Raw genomic sequence first — 26,669 nt, forward strand, 5'->3', positions numbered from 1 at the left:
CAGGATGTGAATTTGTTGGGGGATCAGAGTTTGTAAATCTTGTAAATGATTGTGTATACTCATTGTATATAAATAAGCTTGGAGTACTCTTGCAAAAGAGCCACTAGGTTTTGTGTGGTGAATTGCACATTGTAAATATGTTATGATGACTGTAAGTACTCCAGCAGAATTGGGAATCATGTAAAAATTGTAACTACTCTTTTATCAATGGAACAGAGAAAACCTCTGGTTGTCTGTAAATGCTTACCTGCTTTCGATGTTCTCATTTTCTTTTGAAAATAGGCATATTCTCCAATCCCCAATTAATTTATTTTACCTTTACATGTTTGTGGGCTATAACATCTCCACCACACTCTTCATGGAGAACATACCACTTAATCCTCTATCCAACTTTTCCATCACCCACATCAAGCTGTTCTCCTCTGCTTCAACATTTTTTCCTCCATGCCCAAGACAAATTCCCTTTGAAACTGAGTCCCCGAAAGTTTTTGTTCTTAACCAGTTTTTCTAGATAGATTGCTCCTCATCAGTGCCAACTAATTAAGCATCTCGGCTTGATTCTAGATTTCTATGTGACACATAATTCTACGATCACAATCACACACAACTCAGCCTCCAAATGCTTTATGGGCACTTAAAGCAATAACTATCAACTTGGTAAACCAAAATCTGTATTTTTTTTACTTGCCATGATTTTATTTGAAAGAGAGATTAAAAAAAATGAATCATGCAAATCAAATTTGGTTGTCATCAGTATAGAGTGTGTGTTCTCCATACCAGTTTGCAAGTAGAATGACCTATTTGGAAAACTTATTGGCTCCAACTAATTGGAAAAAGAGGAGTTTCAGGATATCCCTTGTTTCATCATAACAACCGTGGCCATGAAGATAAAAGCACATTACCTAGTTTTTAAGGATGCAAACGGGGCCAAAACTAGAAAGAAGAATACAAAGCATATAAATTCCCCTTTGGCAGTAGGGAAAAGATCGGAGTTTTAACCCCAAAACACAGCAAAATTCTTCTCCAAAAGGTAGCCTTCACACTCAGTTGGAATCTTACGTTGTTGTAGACATTTCTTTTTTATATAAAAGTATAAATTAAGATTTTAATCAACAGGGATTCAAGATTGTAACAAACCTATCATTTTTGTTTGGATGGATGAAAAATATTTTTTTTTATTAGTAAAAAAATTTTTATTGATAAAAAAAGTAAGCAAAAGCCCAAGTATACGGGACATATACAAGAGCAACGCCTAAGCGTGCTAGTTTAGCGATCCAAGGAATTCACAAAAGGTCATGTCATGAAAATCAATTACAATTGGCCAATAGAGTAAAGTATTCAAAAAAATTCTAAGCTCATCCATTGACCGCTCTTGGTCTTCAAAGCTTCTTTCTTTCCTCCCCCTCCAAATGCACCACCATAGACATATTGGTACCATCTTCCATATGGATGCAATTTGAGAGTTACCCCGAATGCCTCTCCGAAAAGCTAGGAGGTTGCTTACCCTGCTCGGCATCACCCAAGCTAATCTCCACTGAGCAAAAACTTCATTCCACAAAGTTACAACAATCTCACAATGAAGTAGTAGATGGTTAGTGGACTCTTTGTTCTTCTTGCACATACAACACCAATCCATGACTGTGATTCGATGTTTATTCAAGTTGTCTAGAGTGGGAATCTTCACCAAAGAAGCCATCCATACAAAAAGTGTTGTCTTTAGAGGTGCATTTATCTTCCAAATGCTCTTCCATAGGAATGGATTTATGTTGTGCATGGTCATGGTTTGGTAGAAAGAGCGGACTGTGAATCTTCCTTTCTTAGAGGAGCACCAAGAGATCTTGTCTTCAATTCCCCCGACAAACGGGTGGAGTACACAAGGTCAAAGAACATCGAAAAAAATCAATTTCTCAATCTTGTGCGTCTCTGAAAAATGTAAAATTCTATTGAGGAGGACCATTAGAGATGATTAATAGATCCGCAATCAAGGCTTCTTTCATTTTATTTTATTTTTATAAATAAAAGATATTTGTATTAATATGAGTAGGCATAGCCCAAGTTACAAGGGTATACAAGAGTTTACATCTAGCTAAGAGGGAGAGATAGAAACAAGAAAATCATGAGAATTTAGGCCATTACAATTTACAACACTCACCCAAAGGAACAAAGTTTTAACAAAGAACACTCTAATCTCCTTGTTCGCTCCTTATCTTCAAAAGTCCAATCATTTCATTCCTTCCATAGGCACCAAAGAATATATATAGGAATCATCTTCCACATGGCTAAGATTTGTGGAATTCTGTCCAAAATTCTTCCAACTGGCCAGGAGCTCAACCATCGTAGCAGGCATAACCCAGTCTAACTCCAATCTTCTAAAGACATCATCCCATAGTGATCTAACGGCCTCACAATGCAGTAGAAGATGATTTACAATCTCACCATTCTTTCTGCACATACAACACCAATCCACAACAATCACCCGATGTTTTCATAGATTATTCACAATCAAGATCTTGCCCAATGAAGTTGTCCCAGCAAAAAAGTCCACCTTAAACTTCTTTCATTCTTTCATTCTTGCTAAGCCATAAACTTCCTTGAGTACCCTATCACCGCACCATACATCATACCAAAGCTTGACCTTCAATCCGTTACCCACAGTAAAGCGAGTATTTGCTGCATATGTGTCACAACCTCTTCTTATATGCTTCCATAGCCCCCACTCCATAACTCCCACTCACCTAATTAACACCATCCTCCCCATGTTTCCCCATGCTTTAATGCGATGACGATTCACCACAAGGCCTCTCATTCATAGTGATATCTCCATAACCATTTATCAAGCAAGGCTTTGTTGAAAGATGTCAAGTTCCGAATTCTCAAACCTCCTTTAATGGGAGAGCATATTGCGGCCCATTTCACCAATTGAAATTTAAATTCATATTTTATCCCCCATAAGAAATCATGTTGGAGTTTCTCCATGCAATGGGCCACCTTTGCAGGGAGAGGGAATAAGTTGGCAAATTGGAAACATTACTTTTGATTAAGGTCACCCTATACCCCCTTTGGATAGATACATCATCTTCCAACTAACTAATTTCATCTCCATTTTTTTTTTCTAGAATATCATCTCAAATAGATTTCAATTTGAACATAGCACCCGACAGGAGGCCAAGATATTTCATGGGTAGCTGAGATATCTTACAACCCAAAATGGACACATACTTTCCATTAGGAACATTTCCCACTGACACTACTTCTATTTTGGCCAAGTTCACCCTCAATCCTGATGCAACCTCAAAGCATTAAAGGAGAGCCATCAAAGCTCAAATTTGATCATGTATGGCCCCACAAAATATTAAGGTATCATCGCCGAATAATAAATGAGATATGTTGAGCGAACCAGTGATTGCCTCCCGCACTAAGAATCCAGATATGAACCTACCCTCCATGACACCTGAAATCATCTTACTAAAAGCTTCTATCACAAAAACAAACAGTAGCGGAGATAAAGGGTCACCTTGTCTCAATCATCGTAAGCTTTTAAAGAAGCCTTTTGGCATGCCATTCACAAATTAATATAGAGAAGCAAACCATAGAGATACAGTGATAGATCCATGTATACCATTTCATACCAAAACCATATCTCTCGAGCATGTAAAATAAAAATCTCCAATTGACATGATCATTGGCTTTTTCCATATCCAGCTTGCAAGCCCCTGCTCTCCCGACTTGAGTCGACTATCGAAACATTCATTCACCATAGACATATTGTCCAATCAAGTCTTTTAAGTTCTCTTGCTCTTTTCTTAACTGATGTGAGCTCCCCGTCGATGCAGAATGAGTCTGTCCAACGTCTATAGCTGCAAGGAGAGCTATAAATTAATCCTCAAAACCATCACACAAAATCCACACACAGTGTTGAATCTCCTTTGCCTTGTGTAAAACACAATCTGAAGCCTGGATATTGATGTTTTTGCTTGGATGTAAGGAAAACCAAGGGAGTTGGTTCTTCCATACAAGTATCTTCACTCATCAGTGGAGTTGATTGTACCACACCCACTCTATCTAAGACCAAACCTAGCCTCTGCCAATACTCTCCCTCAGACCTATCCGATTCAAACACAACCATCACAGTGTTTGAAGTTCCCGTTACCTCCGTATCATCTTCACGATCCCACGCCTCTGTTGGATCATTTCCCAAGCTCAAAAGCTCACTCATTTCCAACAACAACACTCTTTGGAGTGGAGCAGAGGTGTTCCCATCGGTTTGGACAGTCCAACCGACTTTTTTGTGTCAAAAACCAGCCCAACATCCACTATGCTTAACGTCGATGCCCCCCTCAGCCGGGATACCAGCTGCCAGCTCACCTTCCCCCATCAATCGATCTATGGTGACCCCATTTGATGATTGGCAGCCACTAGTGAGCTTTGTGCAGCTTCAAAGGAAGACCCAAGCTCAAAAGTGGAGTGGCACACATTTTTGACCCGCCATCACTGGGTCTAGTGCCCTGTGGGTTCGTGGGCTTTTTGCTTACCCTTTTCAGCCCAAGACTTTCTTGTTTCCCCCATGCCCATATGTGAACCCAATAACTTAGAGACATATCAGGCCACTTCCAAGCCTTGAACAAAGAGCCACCATCCCTTCTTGCGAAAACACTCCTGGCTAACGGCGCATCAGTAACTTCTCTCTCCTTCAATATTCTGATACTACCCTCTAGTTCTTGGTTCAACCCTGCTCTTCCCGATATCGCTTCTATTCTACTGGCGTCACCTCTAGTGGTTGGAGCATAGCCTACAACTACTTCTGCGTATGTCTTACCAGCAGTTGCACCACATGTGGGCTATCTTCAGAGGTCGTTGGATGAAAGACTCAACACTCCCATATTTCTTCCCTATGAATTTACCCACACAACCACACATCTCACAGAGCTCCATAGCCATCTTTCTCCAACCTTGACCTTCAACTTCTTTGGGTATGATGATTATGCTTCTCCTACCACCACCTCTATACTCTACTATGGTCAAATATCATCCATAAGCATTAGAGGACCGTCGTGCAATATAAGCATTGCTACCAAAGCTAGAAGTTTTGATAAAACCCTTATTACCATCCGATCGAAAGCATTCTTCCAGAGTCTGCACAATCCAAATCACTATTGTAGAACTTATTACTAACTTTGTAGTCACCTTCCTTTCCCTCTCTATGATGCATAATGCTCGACTTTCTGCATGCCAATCTTGAATAACTTTGTCTCTATAAGGACTGCCTTCATGTACCCCATCCTTGACAATTACACTTCCTAATATCTTGGATGAAAAATATAAGGAAAATGAAAAGAAATACAAGAAAGTTGGTCAACTTTGGGGGTGATCCTGCCTCCAAGAGAAAAAGAGAGAAACTTGATTATTTTTATCAATCTTCCAGAATGCCCCTTGTTATATTTATACACATAATTGGACTTAACTAGTACTAACTACATAGGTAAATTCATGGGCCTAAAACTACTAAATTCCAGCCCAACAAAGCCTCAGATGTCGCCAACCCCGCCATTGGGTTTGTTACATTGCCATCCCCTTGAGAAGTTCCTTGACATAAGTTGGATCCCCTTTCAATCTTCAAAACTCTTTCCCCTATCAAAAGGCCAATGGGTTGATAATGCATATAACAAAGATTGGGCAGCAACAATGTACATATGGATCACATTTAATTCACCTAAAAAAGTTGTTACTTTTATCTTCATTGATAATTCTGTCCTGAGCATCCAAACATCTTAGGTTTTAGAATCCACCATTCCAACTATAACCACATATAACACAATGGATTTTCTGAGGAAGAGTTGCACAATATTTTTCAAATGAAGTATTTTACCTATTCACAATATAAGAAATAAAAGTAAATACAAAATACTAAAGAGAAAAGGAAAGACCTGTCACCTATACATCATCTAATTGTATTAGCCGGGTTACGAACCAGACTTTTATCGCTATTTTCTAAACGGAATACTTTCCCTAAACACTTCTTTACAATGATGAGGGAACTTACATGCTACAATCAGCAACCGCAGTGAAACACAGAATTTTGGAGGTACTTTGCGCTATCTTTCTAACGCCTGTTTCATTGTGAGAGGATCTAAACCTACCGGGAGATGTGTGAATTCCGTCCATTATATTGATCTTTGGGACCTCCGGAATTGCCTTGGGCAGTGATAATGCATGCTGCATACCCCAAATTGAGAGTGGCCTCATATACATGAGAGATCGAAAATGCCCATCAATTGTCCACCCCTCTGGAGTCTGGAACCAGTATCTGCATGTGGCACAAAGGAAGATGTCTCAATACCCAAATTAGATACACACACCCCCATCAAAAAAGAAAGGACAGCCCTGATATAAGCAGTTCCAAACTGTGTGGTCTTTGTATCTCACACAAGATACTAAATTATTAATAGGTGTACATTTTGTTATGTTGATAAATTCAAATGGTCATTTGGTTGAGGACAGGGCACATGCAACCGAAGACAATCAACCCAGGTTTGTAAAATTTTCCATCTCCGGATCAGCTAAAGTAACACAACACAAAATTTGAAAATCTTGGACCTTGTTTTATATATCATGGTTATCGGCAAGTGACATGATATATACTTATTGTTCATCTCATACCGTAAGTGATCCTTCATACAGTTCAATGGAGCAATCACAATACAAATAACTAAAGCATATGTATGGAACTCACCCATATCCATCTTCAGACCAGCCTGCAATAAAAATACCTTCAGCAGTTTTAAATGCCTCCTCCTCCATTCCAGTGAGGATCATTGTAGCTGCCACAGCATAGGTTATACCAGACCATATTTCACGTGATTGCATGCAAGACTCATCTACCTTTCCACTGGGATGCATTCCATTTACAGCACCCATTCTGCCTCCTTTAACTTTCATTACATTGAAATCATAGATTTTCTGAAGGGCATTTCTGATTTTAAAGCCATCAAAAAGTGAAGGCAGCCCTGAGGATGCTGTATACCATTGCCCTGCCAGTTGATCTGCTTGTATTGATTTACTGTTGCTACTTGACCCACTGTCATAGTTAAAATAAGAACCATTCCATAATTTTTTCTCAAATGATGGTTTGGCTTTCAAAAATTTGCTTTTGCACCTTTCAGCAAAACTGCTGTCCCCAAGTTCAACAGCCATTGCAGCTGCAGCTTGGAGTGCGGCAAGCCACAGGCACCCACAGTAAGCACTTACACCATGAACTGTCCAAGTATCATATGTTTGATCTGGAAAGCCATCATTCTCAATGAGGCCATCGTCGTCCCGATCAAACTGTTCCATGTATTCCATGGCAGCACGAACTGCTGGCCAAACACCAACTCCAAATGACATATCCCTTGTTGCAGCGAAGTCTCTATACACTTGAAGCACAAACTTCGGGTTCAGATCCTTCCATTTGCTTGTATCATGAATATTATATGCATTCAGTTCATTCCATGGATCATGTGTTCCCAGATCATGAGGAACCGCTCCTCTAACCTTACGCATTCCACAATTGCCCGCTGCCAGAAACTTTACTTTCCTTCCATCCTCAGATAAGACAGCCTTTGCAAAATCGCGCTGAATGTTGAGTTCAATCTTGGGAAACAGCTCAAGAAGTGCAAATGAAGCATAGAAGTGAACATCATATGTACACCACATGATGTACTCCACTCCTTCCAAGTACAGAAACCTTCCAACATCATCACTTTTATTTGAGTCTTGTCTGCAGTCCACCTCGGTTTCAGTTACTTTGACATCTGCATTTTCCACCTCTACTAATTGATGGTGATCATTTATCATGTTTGGAGTTGACAACAGAGAGTCTGTACAAAAATATCAAAGCAGTTTCACTGTTATTTCTGACCTTTCTGACGAAGTTGTAGCCACAAGCAAAAGAGATTGTCAATATTATCCTCTTTAGGGAACCAAATTTTACTTGTAAAATATCAAGATGTAAAAGATGGCACAGATGAGTACCAATCCAAACTGTTCCACCAGCAACTAAAAAGTACAGCTCATTAAATAATGTGAATTTGTACCTGCCAATAGTGGACATAGCATTATGTATCTCCAACAAAAGACTCAAGAAAATCCAGAACAAATAGCATATGTGCCAAAATCACCAATTGCTCGAGCAAATTACTGGGCATAGATTTCGCAACCCATAAAAGCTCAACCCAATGGTATTCATGTGTTTTTAAGACCAATATCTCTTAGATGACCAGTTGTGGAGTGTTTATCGAGAATAGGCTTGACACCAAGGGTCCCTTGGAGCTCACCAGGCCCATGAATGGTTCCTCATAGAGACCCACACAAGTTTTGGAATGTATAAATGAATTGGAGGGATTAAAATTCATATATAAGGCCAGCCCTTCAGCATATGCAATCTAGACAGGAACTCTGAAGAACTTCAAAAGATGGGGGTAATTACATTGCAACCCCAAACTACCACTCATTTACAATGTGCACAATAAACTACCAGTAGTTCGTGGGTATAAAGTCTAATTTTAACATCTAAGCTTGCTTTGAAAGACATGAATATCCAACTTATAAGACTTAAAAGGCTACTGCTGATGGGCCTTGTGAATCTTTTCACATATTTAATACACTAGGTGAAATCTTTGTTAGAATATGATATTAGTATGACTTCAAACATCTAAGCCTACTTTGAAAGAATTGAATGTCCAACATATAGGACTTAAAGGCTTCTGTGGATGGGCCTTGTGAAGGTTTCCATATATTTAAGATACCAAGTGAAATGTTTGTTAGAATATTATATTAGTTTGACTAAGTATTACCATTCTGGTAGCCTTTCATCATTCAGGATAGGACTTTGCCAATTCTCTATCTCTTCTTCCCACCGCTTATAATCTGTTCAAGATTCCAAGTAATATCATGGAATAAGATGCATTACATTCTCAAACATACAAAACCCATTGAAGCTTATAACAAAAAATGAAAAGCACAAACTGCAATATAACAAAAAACGAAAAGCACAAACATACAAAACACAGCACACGATGGCTTAATAAATTGGACACTGGCTTCAACAGAATATGAAACAGATCTAAACGAAAAGATACATACTAGTTAGTGCATCATGCACCAAGTCCACAGCAGCTCTTTCAGATGTGCCATAAAATTTTGTGTACCTCCTGCAACCAATAAGGCAAAAATGAAAAAAAAAAAAAAAAATCAAGAGTAGACAGAAAACGAGGAAGAAGCTCAGGAAACAATTATTGTGACATATATATTGTCACATAAAAAGGCAACAAGACAATCTCCAACCATTACATAAAACTGCAATGGAGAGCAGGAATACACACGTTTTGATTTTTAACCATCAAGGACTTGTCACATGTTGTAAATTCATATTCTGAGACAAATGATGAAAGCATCTATTCCTAAACCTTTTACTCAAAAGATCACAAAAAGGTCCAAAAGCAACTTCTGAAAATTACTACGGCATTAATAATGCTACCTAGACATGTTTGTAAATTCAGATTCCAGTGAAGGGTTTCAAGTATAACTTAAACAAACAAAGTTCAAACAAACATGTAAATGCAGACTAGGAAAGAAGAGCTTCACACCTATGATATGAGCTGCCCTTCAAAAATTTTACTTTTGGAGATGACCATGCAAGAGCAAATGCAACAGTGCACTTTCCATGAGCTTCCACCCATGTTGAGGCTGAAACTGCAGCACACACTGTCTCTCCAGGTGAGGAGGGAATGCTCGGTCCAGTACCGAAGTTTGCTCGATCAAACTGTCCATCCTAAAGATACAAGCAATAGAGTTAGAGTTCATTCTTGTTAGCACCAGAGCCTTTTTGTCGATACTCGGTCACAAACTTGAAAGTTGAAAGGAAGCTGAGACTTCTACAACCAAAGAAACTCTATTACAGAGAAAATTCAAAAGTAATTGAATATGACCACTATCAACCAGTCCGAAGCTCTACATAGCAAAAAAAACCAGAAAACTATATGTGAGTCCTTATGCAAAAGAAGGCTCAAAGCAAAGATAGAAACCTCCGCCCAACAAGAAAAAAGGTAATAACTTTTTGGTAAGTTAAAAAAAAAAAAAAAAAAGCAAATAACTACCTCAACCATTCCACCCCACATGTCCTTCGCAGTAATGCAACTTCCTTCAGACAGCCCAAAAGATGGAAGAATAGACACACTCACATTCTGAGATTCACAGGCAGCTATTGCAAAAGTAACAGGAGGATTCCCTCTTGCAGTCCTGAAATATTGACCTAATCCTATGAAACAATTGAAGCTAGTCGTGGAGTAAACAAATTCATTAACAAAAAACATACTCTGTGAATGACCCGAACGAAACTAACTTTCAAATCTTTTGTCTAATAAAAACATTTCTCCTCAGGCTTTAAAGGCTTCTCCTTTTACTTATAAATAATTAATATTTCTCCTCATGTGTAACAAATGAACAGTGAAAATGTTAAATTAAAAAGAAACAAAATTGAAATAATTCAAAATGCTACACTGGTTGAGTAAGAACTTGAATGAAAAAAAATAATAACATGAACAAGAAGGAAACATTGTCTGCATAAAACAATGCAGGAAGCTTGGATCTTTCAACATGTTGACCAGCAACACTGACATATAGAAAAAAGTAATATGAACAAGAAGGCAATTAGGCAACTATCTCACTCACTCTCTCTCTAACCCTTTGTGTTCTGCAGATAAAGAAGGTTGATTGTTGAGATTTAAAACTTCCAAGAGTAGGCACGTTTTTTTAATAGCACATATAATAAAATACAACTAATTCAATTTTGTCCTAGATATTAAGATGTTAATTTCAGTTGATTCATTAAAATTCTAGTCCAAATGTCTACCAAAATACTCAATATGGGATAATAATTTATATATGGATTCATATTTTGGAACAAAAGACACCCAGATGAATTAAAAATAAATAAATATCCCTCCAAAGTGCCTTAACCTGCTAGATATGGAAAACTTAGCTAATAGGCAGTTAAATCGGGAGCTTATATAAGGCATATGCCTTGAATTCGTGACATTTTAAATTGATGAGAACCAAATTTTGCATGTTCCAATCATTTTATGACTTGCTTCAGTGAGAGAAGCTTTTAGAATGCCAAAGTGGCATAATCTATTTTTCTTGCTTTACGGATTTGAGTTAGGTTTTCCCTAATATTTTAGTACACATGCCATAGCAGCAAAAGTGCAAACACCATTTCAATTTTGCATTAGGCATATTTTCTAAGAGATAGGATGCTGTAGAGTAGGGGCATGTGTGAAATTAAGTTTTTCTCACTTGTATATGGATATTCAAACAAGAAATAGCATACATATTCCAGTTTTTACTTTCTGGACTTCATTCCAATAAATCGGAAGAAATGCTCATTTCCTCCTCTTCAACTAATGTCACCTCTCAATTAGAGAAACATTGAACACCTTACCTTAACTTCAGAGGGAGGGAGGGGGGGAGGGGGGGGTTGTGAATTCAAGTGATAAAACAAGTACATAAAACCTTGGACTACACAAGTTTTGCTGAATACATTTCATCATGTTATGGATGATAACATTCTCTTTATATTTTACCTAAAAAAAGAATTAACCCACTACCTAAACAGTATATAGGATCAAACCCTTTCAACTGTCTTTTGAGTGAGTTAGATAAATATTTGGCATCCAAATTTTTAGTGAATCCATATTCTTTGAAGCCCCAGCACTTACACACACGCATATATCTTTCTTACCATCAGTTCTCAATCTCTCTTGATTTTTATTTGGTTTGTTACTGACAAGCGGAAATACAAAGGAAGGTATTCCTTTGTGCCTCCCTCTCTCTACTGTTTTCTCTGTTGTTCTTCTGGCTGGGGCCTGTCCTTTCTAGTTTGTGTATGAGTGTGTGGGTGGGTGGGTGTGACGGGGGTTTAAATACCTTGCCTTCACTTTTACCAACAAAAACATTGAAATGGCCAAGAGAACTTATGCAAACCAACCATCATATACATATATATATATATATATATATATATATATTAAGGTAAAATGACTTGCTTGTGATGTAGAAGTACACCAGAGACTCCATCTTCGCCTCTATCAAAAGAAAGAGAAGAAAGTCAAATCATATAGATAAAATGCCGGGCATAAAAGGCACAAACAAAAATTATCCCATATACTAACATAAATGGTTCATTCACATGATCTCCTGAGAAATGGGAGATTCCACCAATTGAGTTCTGCACAAGAGGAAACAATGACTGAATATCCAAGAAACCATGCTATATCTTTCGATTGCTTGGAATAAAGGTAATACAACACTGACAGGAAAATGTAATCTCACCGCCCATGTAAATAGAAGGCTGACTTTAGCCCTTTCTCGACCAGTGTTAACCAACTACAACATAAACAAGTACCAGTATCAAAAACCAGACAATCAAAATCACCAAAAAAGTTACTTACCAGAAATACACGAAATTGGAATATCCCTCAAAAATGAGTCACAGAGGTCATCATTCATCAGACTACAGAATTTTGGTTCCTTTACCTACCAGTGGCTGAATGAGTGACAGGATGTAATTAAACCTCTGCCACAGAAGGTTTTTGGCTTTATCTACAGTTTACTAAGATGAGTGACAGGATTTAGCTATAATTCTTATGACAAAAGCTGTAATGCAAACAGTACACAGTTTTCTTTTATTGGCAAGTTACACAGGCACCAGTTGATCTTGAAACAATGACCTCAACCTCTCATCTTGTTCTTAAAAGGTTGAAGATGTCATTTGAGCTAGAGCCTCATTTACAGGTGCAACAGACTGAAGGCAAAGTCAAGTTCAAATTATTGAAACACATTATATGTGCATATTTGAAATACTGGAGAACCAGCCATCAGTTAGTGGTTCTGTTTATGATTGAGGCACACATGAGCCCCTTCAAATGGGATCCATCACTTAAAAAAGCACATCTGATTAGAGCACAAGTAGCCACTCCACATCAGTAAACATGCTAGTAGCATGCATACTGTTTCAGGTCAAGGAATGCAAACAATTAATTGAATGGGGTCAACCAAAAGATTTACATGGAAAGGGATCAGCCATATGGATATGAACCATACTATTAATGCAAAAAGATACTGGAGTTCGCATTTTTTTAAAATCAGCAGCGGCTATAGCTGACGAGGCTGCATATTGGTTTGATGTGACTGAGGGCAGTACTCAGATAAGCGATAACGCTTACAGTCATACGAGGTACATCTCTTGAAGAAAAATGCTATACCTATACTTTCCAGCGTATGCACATACATCTTGAATTACTAAAGTTCAACCAGCAACACAATTAGATGCTAGAAGTTTGCGTCAGGATAGCTCTTGCTGACATCAGTGGTTACGAAGCTAGGAACCATGTCATCAGACTGTTATCTTTTTATTTTTTTCAACACTGTCATCGGAAATGAGAAGTTGAACAAACATACCGTGTAAACAAAAACAGCAGTAGGAAGACTGCTATCCCCATAATTATGTGGTATGAATGGTGATATTTGTCGACAAGATATTTTCAGTTCTGGGTCCGGTTCACCTACAAGAGACATAGGTTTTTTAACACAATAATCCAAGATAAACTATAATTTTACATTTTGCCTCCATGAACTACTACCCCCATTGTCAGTTCAACCCAAAAATTTGACCCAACGCCCATGGGGCCCAAACATGAAGTTTTCAGTGCAAGTTACCACCCTCTGCTAAAAAGTCTTATCATTTTAAATTTTTAATGGACCAAAAAGAAGAAATTTCCCTTCGTGGATTTGAAAGGCCAAGTTTTAATTTTAAGGGTAATGGTGTCTTTTTATAGTTTTCTATCCAAATTAGTGGTGGTTTCTAATGGATAAGGCAAACTGAGCCCAAAAGTTTAAAATAGGGTCCAAGTTGCACTTGGTCAAATTCTATGGGTGCAATTGAAAATTGAGTGGTAGTTCCTATGGTAAGATTTATTTTTTTTTTTTTTTATAAGTAAGAGATAAACTTTATTGATGTGAATGTAATAGGCATGTACCATGTACACAGGAAGTATACAATAGAACTCCTAAATACATTCTAAGAGCGATGAACTACGGATAGAAATTCATGAATATCATCCCCATTTAATACAATAGCTGAAAACCAAAGTAATAAAGTATGTAGAAAAAAATTCTTCAGCTCCACCGTTGTTCGTTCCTTGTCTTCAAAACAGCGCGCATTCCTTTCCGTCCAAATACACCACATGATACACAACGGAATCATTCTCCAAACTGCTGCCACTTGAGGATTGCCCTGCAATTTTCTCCAACAAGCCATCAAATCCACCACCCTCATAGGCATTACCCAAGCCACACCAACCTTTCTAAAAGTCTCATCCCACAACCCCCTTGCTACATCACAATGTAGTATCGATTCCCCATTCTTTTTACACATGTAACACCAATCCAACATTATACATCCTTTCTTCCTCAAGTTGTCAGTGGTCAAGATCTTCCCAAGGGCGCCATTCCAAACAAAGAAAGCAACTCTAGAGGGTACACGAGACCTCCAAATGCTCTTCCAAGGAAAAGGGGTGTGATCCTGTGCAATCAAGAATTAATAATACGCCTTTACTGTGCACTTCTTGTGATCCTAAATCCTCCATTTCAAACTGTCAGGCTGTGCCATAGAAGTCCCCAAGGAGTGTAGCAAGCTGAAAAAGTCTGAAACCATAGATAATTCCCAATCATGAATATCCCTATTAAACAAAATATTCCACTGATGCGAACCATGAGCAGATAACCGCACATCCGCCACTGAAGCCTCCTTATTAATTGCAATACGATATAAAGCCGGAAACACCCTTTCCAATGTCTGATCTCCACACCACACGTCCCGCCAAAAACTGATACGGTTGCCCTCCCCTGCGACAAAGCGAATATGATTTATGAAGCTTGTCCACCCCTTCCTTAAAAACTTCCATAGCCCCACTCCATGCCCCCCTCTCACTTCATTGGAACACCAACCACCCCAAGCAACGCCATATCTAGCATCTATAGTTTCTTTCCACAGTGATCCCCCTTCCAAATGATATCTCCAAAGCCATTTCCCCAATAACGCTTTATTAAAAGTTCTCAAATTACATACACCCAACCCCCCATTCACAACTGCCATTTTCCATCCAGCTAACATTTTCTCTATCTTCTCTACCACCCCATTCCATATTGCTCTACTCTTGAAAGTTGCGCCTAACGGAAGGCCCAAATATTTCATCGGGAAAGAGGACACACTACAATCCAGAAGTCTTGCTAGACTGCGTATATTAGGAACCACACCCACAGGGACCATCTCAGATTTGCCAAGATTGACCTTAAGCCCTGACACTGCTTCAAAGCAAAGTAATAATGCACGTAGAGTTTGGACCTGACTCCTATCCGCTTCATAGAAAATCAGAGCGTCATCTGCAAATAGGAGATGAGAAATGATACAATGGCTACCAGAGCCATTTCCAAGCTGAAAACCAGATAAAAAAACCCCATCAACAGTAGCCTACACCATCCTACTCAACGCCTCCATAACTATAACAAAAAGAAGAGGAGATAACGGATCCCCCTGCCGCAAACCCCTAGAACTATCAAAAAAACCAGCAGGAGTGCCGTTAACTAGCACAGAAAACCGAGCCGTTGAAATACAATGACGCATCCAATAAATCCACCTATCTCCAAAACCACACATCTTGAGCAAATACAAAAGGAATTCCCAGTTCACATGATCATAGGCCTTCTCCATGTCTAACTTGCAAAGAATACCTGGACTTCCCTCCTGCAATCTAGCATCTAGGCTCTCATTTACAATGAGCACCGAATCAAGTATCTATCTCCCTCGAATAAAAGCATTCTGAGGCTTGGAAATAATATTTTCCAACACTGGACTAAGCCGGTTAGCAAGAACCTTTGATATAATCTTATAGACACTACTAACCAAACTTATTGGACGAAAATCCTCAATACACGAAGCCCCATGTTTCTTGGGAATGAGCGCAATAAAAGTCGCGTTAAGTGATTTCTCAAACTTTTTAAAAGCGCGAAATTCACTGAACACCCGCATGACATCACCTTTCACCACATCCCAACAAGTTTGGAAGAAATCCAATGAGAAACCATCCGAACCCGACGCTTTGTCCTTAGCCATACTAGAGATGACCTTGAAAATCTCATCTTCATCGAAAGGTCTCTCCAACACACTCACAAGTTGCGGATCAATTGCCTCAAATGATAAATCATCAAGTTTCGGCCTCCAAGATACAGATTCGGTGAGAAGTGTCTCATAATATTGTGCAATATGACTTTCTAGTTTAGTGGGAGAGGATAGCACCTGAGTACCTGAATGAAGCGACTCAATCACATTGTTACGTCGATGAGAATTAGCCACTTTGTGAAAAAACTTCGTACACCTATCACCCTCTTTCAACCAAAGGGCTCTGGATTTTTGACGCCATGATGTCTCCTCTGCCAACAAAACCCTTTCCAACTCTGACACAACTATGGCTTTCCTCAATAACTCCTCCTCAGAGGCCCCTCCCAATGATTCCTTACCCTCTAGCTCCTGCAATTCCTCCAACAAAGTGAACTTTTGATTGTCAGTATGCCTAAATACTTCCAAGTTCCACTTCTTCAGGTCTTGTTTTAGAGCCTTCAGCTTACCTGCAAGAATGGAACTCGGAGTGTCACTAAACTGGTACGATGCCCACCAAGTATTCACCAACTCTACAAACCCGTTCACTTTAAGCCACATATTCTCAAACTTGAAATACCGGCGACCCCCGTGAATGCCCCCACAATCTAAGAGAATGGGAAAATTGTCTGAACTGACTCGAGCTAACCTTTTCTGACTTACTTCTGGATAATGAGCTTCCCATAACGGCGAGACAAGGAATCTATCCAATTTCGACCAAACATGCCGTTAGACCATGTGTACTCACCACCCACCAAGGGAAGGTCCATAAGGTCCAAATCAAAGATGAACTCAGAGAATTCCGACATAGCTAAAGTGTGCCGATGATGCCCCGATCGTTCACTAGGAAAACAAGTAATGTTAAAATCACCCCCATACACCACGGCACATCCCATAAAGAGTAAATTCCCGCCAACTCCTCCCACAACCTTCGCCTATCTCTATCCATATTGGGACCATAGGACCCTGCAAAAGCCCAATCCCACCCATCGCTCACATTTTTTAATAACACCGAAACCGAAAACTCCCAAACACACTCCTTAATCGCCTCAACCACTCTTTTATCCCACATTAATAACACACCACCTGATGCTCCCTGAGAGGCCAAATAGGACCAACCCACATACGAACATCCCCATATATTACGCACCAATCTTCTATCAATAAAACCCAACTTTGTTTCTTGCAAACATATCACATCACCCTTCCACGATCTCAATAAAGCTTTGATACGAAGACATTTATTACTATCATTGAGACCCCGTACATTCCACGATACAATCTTAGGCTTCATTAAAACTTAACTTCCCCCTCCCTTTCGGTCTAACCCTTCCGCTACTCCCACCCTTAACTTCATAATTGATGGAGCATGTTAAACGTTTAAGTTCCCTGACTTGTTTTGTAGCTGATTTCGATCTACTAGCTTCAATAGCCACAAGAAGGGCCATAAATTGCTCCTCATAACCTCCAAAAGAAACCCCAAAAATATTTTGTAACTCCTCTACCTTTTTAAAAATCCAATTCGATGAAACACTCCCATATTCAAAACTGGGAGGAAGTGTACATAGAGGAGTAAGAGCCCCCTCCTCACTAACACAATTATTGGGATTCAAAATCAGTTCCGAGCCACCCAAGCTAATAGGTTCACCACTTAAGGCCATATTTTTACGAGGACTACCATCCCTAGAAATTATCCCACCAACAACACTCAACTCCATTGGTGTGGATCCAAGCGGATACACAGACTGCACCTGCACAGCCTCACCCGAAGATGATATTCCATTTTCCATCGCTACTGATTGCACCTACACAGCCTCAGGACCTTCGACCACCACACACGGCTCAGAGAGCCCATTCTCCACCATCATCCCTAGAAACGAAGACGCAGAATCGTTTCTCAAACTCTCCAACACTAACGGCTCCCCCGAAATCTCCCCCTCCTCTAAATCCTCCAGTCGGAACACCTTTACCGGCTCACCTGAGTGGTCGACGGAGTTCGTCGGCAATTTCTGTGCCGGAAGAGTTGCCGGTGAGATGCATATCGGCGCCACAGCCTTGTCCGAAATCTTTGACCCGGAAACTTGCCCCGAGACCTCGGTTGCCACTGCCCTCCATACTTGCTTTGGGCCTGAGGCCTGACCTATACCATGGCCCAAAACTAGACCCGTAGAACGAAGCCCCTCCTTACGGCCCACGAAGTCCTTCAGCTCTGCCTTGCCTTTAACCCCAACAGTCTACTGTCTTCTCCACCATACATCTGCACATCCTCGACACTGTTAGCGCCTGGCACCACGTCTCTAACAGCACGCGGCGGTACCTTCTTCAGCACCTCACTGTACAATCTAGCAACTCCTGCCCACGACGATGAAGGACCTCCCACTCCTCTGTTCTTCTTTCCAAACTCTGCCTGGGTCGAAACAGCAGATGCAGAAAGCTCCATTAAAGAATCTCCAAAGTTCCTCCATCCTTCCCCCTTCCTCCCTTCTGGAATCACAAGCAAACCTCTCCTCTTGTCGCGACCAAATTCTGAAAGGGATATGAAACTGCCATGGAGATTACGTCCCTTCCTCACTATTAACACAGTTTCACCTTTTCTACGAGTTCTCAAAAACTCATGAGAGTCCAGTGTTTCTGCGCCTTCCTTCACCATAGAACCCAGCCAGCCCAGTGTTTCAACATCTACTGAAATGTATTTCACCACACGGCGACTACTTTCTATACTCCTCCACCATCTTGCGTTCTCCTTTCTGAACTCAAAAAGCTTCTGGTCAATGAACACCTCATTACACAACCCCATCTAAACCAGCCGACAAACAATACAACCCTAATGACTTAGTGAAACACTAATCCCCTCAAGGAGAAAAAGCCATTAACGAATCACTACAAACAGTAAGGAAAAAGCCACAACGAAAACTGAAACTGTACGGAGAGAAAACCAACGAAAACTCCCAAAGCCATTTCAATCAGGTTAATATTATGGTAAGATTTATAAGAGCGGTGCTACTCTGCCGCCTGAGTAGCACCGCTCCATTTGACTGCTAGGCCAAATTGGCCTTTTCTTTTTTTTCAATTTTTTTTTCATATTTTTTTATCATTTTAAAACATTTTTAAAAAATATAAAAATATATCAATACACTAATAATCACTTCCTTAACTATTAATTAAAGAAAAAAATTTAAAAAAAAAAATTAAAATACATGAGGTGTCAAAATAAGGGGGCACGTTGAGTAGGCAAAGTAGCATTTTCCAATTTATAAATAACCCCAAAAAGGATTTACATACGGCAAACAGAATTAATGAAGTGGAATGATACCATCATATATTGTCCATGCTCTAGGAAACAAAGCATGGTATGTAGAATGCTGACCATTCAAATTCCAACCCCATGACGATATACCCTGATCGCCAGCTTTCCTGTCAATGCATGACACCAATCAGCACCACATCTAATTTCTACTTTTTAAACCTCAAAATCAGAGAAAATGAGTGGATTTGACATTCTTTCCTCACTGAATCACTCAATAATGAACTACAAAACAGTCACTCTCAGTCATGAAGTTGAAAAGAAATCTTCAGAATCCTTCTAGTAGAGGTATAAAATCTTAATGGCATATCCATTAGAATGCAAGGACCTTATTTGACTGTTGAAATCTGCCCATGCCTACTCACCTTAGATCACCACCCAACAGTCATCCACAATATATTTCAATCCCTTGATAAAAGGCAAACAGACTACCTATTTGACATTATGATTGGAAGGCATAACTTATAAAAAAAAATGATTGGAAGGCATAATTCTAAATTTTTGTTTTTGGTAGCAATTACATTGGATTATCTCCAACCCATTTGACTCAAGAGTCAATATTCCATATTGATGCTCACAATCACCTAGAATCCAGATGCATGGGATCAACCCAGGGGAAATCAAACCTGAGACATCCAATGAGCAAGCATGATTTTAATATGTGGTTGCAGGTTGAATTTACCTCCTGTAATTCTATATATTATGACTGAAATATTACAATAAAATGTAAATATCTGATTTATTTGCAAAAGTGTTGAAATTTCCTGGTTTTTTCTTACCCCAGCCCTTCATGTCGGCCTGGAGCCAAAACAGATGCAATTTTTTTGTTTCCACCATCTCTTGATATAAAAATCTGCAACAGCACAAAAACAGAATTCAGAAGTACATCCTTGGCTCCAAATTCACGTGTCAAGTTTGTAAATAGGACATCAACTTTTTTCTTCTTTCACAGTAACTAAGATGACATATAAATATCTAGTCTTTATAAATTACGCAGAGCCACAGAATGAGAAGGCAAAAAAGCTTTTCTTTATGTAGCTGAGTGCATTGTCACAGATGTAACATCCCTGGTGCAACAAGCAATGAAATTAATCTACAGAGATGCAGCCCATGCTGCCCAAGCATAAGATAGGAAATAGAAGGGCGGAGAAACCAGAAATCAACTTATCATTTCAAAGTCAAGATCAGCAGACACTTCAGGCATATCATTTCAAAGTTAAGAGCTTCTTCATCAGTTCATTGTTCTATTTCCAAAAAGGTCATCATTAGAATATTTGACACTAGAAACTGTCAAATATTTTAATATTTATGGCGGCGATAAGTGTCAATAAATTGGGGCTTGTCACATGAGCAACAGCCACTTTGTCATTCTTGCACAGAGAACAAGCCATTATTAGTGGCTTCAAAATGTGATATTGCTGCTTCAATGGAAAGGAACGATGGCTAAACAGCAAGAGCATCTGGCAACTATTATATTTTGAAATAAAAATAAGTCAAGGGGCCTCTAACCTCTTGTTTTCGTTTACTCACTCAGCTTTCTTATTTAGTTTAAATGGACATCTTTCTGATCAGAACTAAGGATCCTGCTGAGGGTTCTCTCTCATTCTTATTGTTATCTGTACTTTTATTTCAGTATCCAACAATTATTTCGATTGTCTATTTCCAAAGTACATAGCACTCTCAGAATATGTGCTATGTAAGCTCGATTTAGAGAAGGCTTATGATCATGTTAATTAGAAATTTTTTTGTCTTTGTTACGGAGATATGGATTTGGAGAGAAATGGTGTGTGTGGATTAATGGATCTCCCTCAGTTTTTTTAACAACTCTTAAGATCCGAGACATAGAGAACATCTATCAAGATTTTTGGCAAGCCATAGGAGCTTTGATGAATTGCTTGTGCCACGTCTCCTTTTCGCTTATTATACAATGATCTTCCATGATGCCAACTCAGATAACTTCTGCCACTTACATCGTCTCTTCTTATGTTTTGAAGCTACTTTTGGATTGAAGATTAATTTGTCCAAGTCATATTTAGTCCTTGTTGTGTGTGTGTGTGTTGGGGTATTTTGGGGTGGCAGATCCACCTATGAGGTACTTGAGTCTCCCTTTTGGGTCATCACTTAAGGCCAAAAAAATGGGGAATGACATCACTGAAAAGATAGAACACCGATTGCTAGATTGTAATTGACTCTATATATCAAAAGGATACAAGCTGACTTGACCAAAACACTTTGTATAATTTGTCCAGTGATGAGTTCAAGTAATATCTAGTTAGCTGGCCCAAGAGTTGTCCTCCAGTTTCCTAGAGGGTCTTGTATTACAAATTTGCTGATATTCAAATGTCATTTGCTTGGAAAATAGCCACGGCACTTTTTCAAGGAAAGGGAAACATTATGGAGATTCGTGTTGGAAGCCAAATATGGTAGGCATGTGAGAGAGGGTGGAGTTATAATGAAGTCATTAGTCCTTACAGGGTTGGGGTGTGGAAAAACATTAGGGTTGAGGGACTTTCTTAGGTATTATTTCGTTCAAAGTGGCTGATGGGGATATGATCAAATTCTGGCATGAAGTTTGATGCGGATTGTTTTTCCAGAGTTGCTCATAATTTCTCACGAGCATCGGTGGCAGATTTATCGTAGCTCTCCAACGAGGAAGCAGATAAGATTTGGTGGGTTTTGTCCAAAAAGGAAGCCTGAGATTAGACCTTTTTAATAATGCATTGACCATAAAACTAGCCCCTTCCTTGTAAAGGCATTTTGAGAACAAAGTCCCCCCCTCATGGTGGCATTCTTTGTGCGGACAGTTGCATTAGGGAAAACCCTAACAATTGACAATGTGAAAATGAGGAAAATTTCATGATGAATATTAGTGCTACATGTGCAAGAAGAGTGGGGTAACAATTGCCACTTTTTGCTGCACTGTGAAGTAGCTAAAACAGTATGGGCTTTGGTCTTCCATATTTTTGGTGTTATTTGTGTGATGCCCAATGGCTTGTTGAGAAGATGGCTTGTTAGAGAATTGAGAATGTGGGTCATTACATTGAGGACGTGGTACATGGTTCCTATATGTCTAATTGGTGCATTTGGAAGGAACAAAATGCCCAGAAATTTGAAGATTATGAGAAGATAGAGGATGAGCTCAGATCCTTAGTGGTAAAAACTCTTTTGTGTAGATGTCGCTTCATAATAGTTCTGGATTAGTCGGGTGCTTTATCTTGTATACACCATTTTTTTCAGTTAAAGATTTCAGCAATTTACACACTTGGTTAAGATCTGATTGTTACGATAAATGAAACATTGAACATGTTGCAAATTTGGTTGTATAGGATGTCAATTGCTAGTTTTAGCAGTTTAAGGTACATCTTGCAAAAATGATGGTAGTGTAATTTCTCCTTTCACATTTTAGCTTCTTTTTTTCTTTTTGGTTTTCCAAGCAACAATCAAAACCAAACCATCCAACTAAAAATTTCCATATTTAGTTTTATGTCTATACTGCTTTTCACATTGATTTGTAGGTTTCTGAAAATGTTCTAGTCCGAAATCCTTTATTTATTTTTTTTTAACCCATACGCTCTAACCACTTCAATATATTCATAGCATTTCAGGAACATCTTTGACAAATGTTGATTTCTAACAACTTCTATTAGTCAGTACCACAAATTTTACAAGCCTAACTCAGACTGCCATATTTAGTGGTTAAGACCAGTACCTACTAACCTTTATCATCTAGATGCAAAGCTTCAGGAACATCTTTGACAAATGTTGATTTCTAACAACTTCTATTAGTCAGTACCACAAATTTTATAAGCCTAACTCAGACTGCCATATTTAGTGATAAGACCAGTACCTACTAACCTTTATCATCTAAATGCAAAGCTTTCTTTCAACCTCTAGACTTATCCTAGCAAGTCCAAACAAAAAGCATTTAGCCACAATTATTTTATAGAATCACTTCAGCTGACAATATGCTTGATATAATAATATATTAACATTTTTTTTTTATAAGTTAATAATATATTAACATTTGTGGACCACCTAAACTATTTTTTGGTTATATACTCACCTAGAGAGTTTACTGCATGCAATTCTTCTCTGATATTGCATACAAAAGAAAAACAAACACCGTGGCTTGTAACGCTAGTTAAGTTAAGAAAGTCAAAAGCACCGAAAATGTCAAAACACATAGAGCATATTTATATTGAAAATAGAAAGCATATAGCAAGTATAGGATAAAGTTAAGTCAGAGCATTACAGAGAATTGATTCTCCATGACAGGTGAAGGTTCACATATACCGGGAATAATTTGCCATTGCCTAAAGTCCCCTCTAAAGCCTCTAGATATGCTGCCACTTCTGTGATGCAAATAGAGGTAGACCCTGTCAAATTAATAGGTGGTTTTACAGAACAAGGAAATGAAGCATTATAATTGACGCACTACATACCCCATCCCTCCAAGCGGAACCCCTTGAGATGCTGATGGCTTGCAACTTTCTCGAGTGAAAGGATCAATAGGTGCTTTCTGTACATATAATATCTAATGTAATTCAGGTTCTTGGAGCTAAGTTTCAATGGTCTCAAATTACGACAATTAAGAAGGTCAAATCGACAACACTGGCAAAAGATCATAACATGAATGACCTCTGCATTAAGGAAAATGGGGAAATACCCGTCCATAAGAAGCCTCTTTCCTGATATAAGACCACAATCGTATACCTAGTCGAACCTTGAAATTCAAAATTCAAAACCAGTGAGGGGGGATACAACTAATAAGGAATTTGAAAGAAGAAAAAAAATAGCTAAATAAATAAAGAATAAGATGCGTACAATATGATATGTGGCACTCATCTGTTTCAACTTTCCACAATAAGTGAACTAATGCGAAAAAGAGCATTCACTTACCATCCTGATTGCTTCCATAAATGTGATACTAAATCCTTTGAGAATATTAGCATGGCTGTTCAGTCTCCTTCTCCAGGCGTGTGCTGGAGGAGCAGAACTATCAAAATCAAACTACATAAAAGTGTCAGGGAAAACAAAACATTAGCCAACGTGCAATATTCAAAACGGATGTCCTAACTATTATAAACTTTTATGTAAAGGACAATAATCATTTTGCCAAAACCAATGTATCATTTACGAAGTGCATCACTACCATTAAAATTGCCGGCAATATTAATGGATATTGTTACTTATCCAAAAAATTCTTCTAATCTGGATTGTGGTATAAAGCTAACTTGGATTTTCTCTCTTTTTTTTGGATATTTGAATTTCCAAGTAAAGAATAAATTATAGTTTAAATGTCGTTGTTGCAATTTCTCAGCAACCAAACAGAGTCCAAGAAATATTAGAAATTAATTTTAGAAAGAGGGGGAAAAAAACAACGGACTACACAAGCAGCATAAAAGCTTACCAACTGCAAAGTGGTCCTGCTGATATACTCCTCGGGCGGCCACGAATTCTTTCTACGGAGGAACAAAGTTCCACTAACCATGTCGACTAACTCTATATAATATACACTACACAACAAAAGGAAAAAACCGACACAAATCCCAACCAAAAAATTAAAAATCTATAAAGGCCAATCAAATGTTTTGCACAAGTCACCGACAAATTCTTCTCCAACACAAGATGGTAAATACCAAGACTGACCTCTGCTCCAAACAACAACGACCAAAGCGTACAAGGGAAAGCCCAAGCAAGCTTGATTCACCTTCAAATCAAAGATCTCAAAACTTTTTGTCTGGTCCGAAAAAAGAAAAAACAACGAGTCTGAATTACACGATCCGAAACCAAACTCCAAAAAAACCCATCAAATTTCTCGGGAATCGGATTACAGTGACAAAAAAGAAAAACTGACAGGACCAATGATCAAAGGAGCCTCGAGTGATAGCGTAATTCTGAAAAGCGCAGTTGTGTCGTGGCGTGCACAGAATCTACCACCTTTACCTTGAAGCTCCGCAACTCTCTTTCTGTCTCGCTCTTTCTTCTTCCTGTCTCACTCTGAGAAATAGCTCTCTCTATGTGGAGATATATGCCTGTATCCGTTTCTGGCTCCACACGGAAAGAGAGTGGAGTTGAAAACTTGAGAACTTGAAAAGGTTGCCGTTGCAGTGTGTACGCATTTTACACATTCTTTCTAAATTAAATTAAATTAAAAAACAAATCAAACTCTCGTTCCTGAATTTTATTAGTTTCATTTAAGCATTTATTTTATATAATCGGATAGGTTTTTTTATTGATTTTATTTTGACTTCAGATTCCATATTGTTTTATTTTTCTGCAGATTATTACGTGTCGAGGATGTTACTCATCATCTCATATTATATATTGTATATATTTTAAAATTATTTTTTATTTTTATTATTTATTATTTTTATTTTATTTTTGTTAAATTAATTAAATTGTTCTACTTATCATTTATACATTATATACTTATTATAAGAAAAAAATTAAAATAAGTAAAATATATAGTGTGTAGGAATGATAAGAAGAATTATTCATTTTGTCTCCGCGTAATGTGACGAGAAACGAACTCCGATGACTTGTTTGGAAGGTTAAAGGGGGTGATTGGACAGTGAATTAAGATGAGATGAATTGAGATGATTTATGAATAGTAGTAAAATTATTGAGTTGATATTAGTTGATTTTTAAAATTTTGTGTTTAAATTTAAAATTGAGATGAGATAGTTTTAACTTTTTAAAGAATTTAATAGTAGATTCTATTTTTTTTCAAAATAATTACATGCTATTTATGCATTTTACGGTATACCTAATAAAAAATAAATAAAAAATCCATACAATGATCTAAAATATAAAAATTATTTTCGTATTAAGCCTATAATAAATAATGGTGGGGATCAATTATTTCTCTCGGGAATTGGCTAATTGGCTGGGCCATGCCAATTATTGTATCTATTTCCAACGGATTCCTTTGGAAAGCGAGATAAAATATAATAAGAACTGCGTCAATAATAATAAAATAATTTATAAATAATAATGAATAATTTATGTTAAGATATTTTATTAAATTTTAAAAAAATAGAAAGTAAAATTAAATAAAAGTGTTATAAATTCAAACTATTGTTATAATATAATTTTTATTTTGAAATTTAAAAA

The 26,669-nt window shown here is 38.2% G+C and overlaps 1 protein-coding gene across 9 annotated transcripts; it reads right to left on the minus strand.

Annotated features, from left to right (window-relative positions):
* Positions 1–5,819: 5,819 nt before the first annotated feature.
* LOC121246098 (non-lysosomal glucosylceramidase-like) lies at positions 5,820–25,683 on the minus strand. Of its 9 annotated transcripts, none has more exons than XM_041144103.1 (20): positions 25,500–25,682; positions 25,203–25,293; positions 24,964–25,069; positions 24,453–24,563; positions 24,220–24,276; positions 23,996–24,072; positions 23,806–23,905; positions 20,333–20,406; positions 19,563–19,663; positions 13,495–13,598; positions 12,367–12,420; positions 12,207–12,262; positions 12,081–12,119; positions 10,134–10,275; positions 9,624–9,808; positions 9,121–9,188; positions 8,832–8,904; positions 8,011–8,072; positions 6,731–7,856; positions 5,820–6,304 (listed from the first exon to the last, which is right to left on the minus strand). In XM_041144103.1, the coding sequence occupies exons 3-20, from the start codon at positions 25,042–25,044 to the stop codon at positions 6,037–6,039; spliced, it is 2,778 nt and encodes a 925-aa protein (XP_041000037.1). In that variant the 5' UTR covers positions 25,045–25,069; positions 25,203–25,293; positions 25,500–25,682; the 3' UTR covers positions 5,820–6,036. The 9 variants fall into 9 exon arrangements, with proteins under 9 accessions (XP_041000037.1, XP_041000036.1, XP_041000034.1 ...); XM_041144102.1 differs by having other exon boundaries at positions 25,416–25,682; XM_041144100.1 differs by having other exon boundaries at positions 25,411–25,682.
* Between the last annotated feature and the right edge of the window lie 986 nt (positions 25,684–26,669).

The sequence above is a fragment of the Juglans microcarpa x Juglans regia genome, chromosome 1S (genome assembly GCF_004785595.1).
Source record: "Juglans microcarpa x Juglans regia isolate MS1-56 chromosome 1S, Jm3101_v1.0, whole genome shotgun sequence".
Lineage (NCBI taxonomy): Eukaryota > Viridiplantae > Streptophyta > Magnoliopsida > Fagales > Juglandaceae > Juglans > Juglans microcarpa x Juglans regia.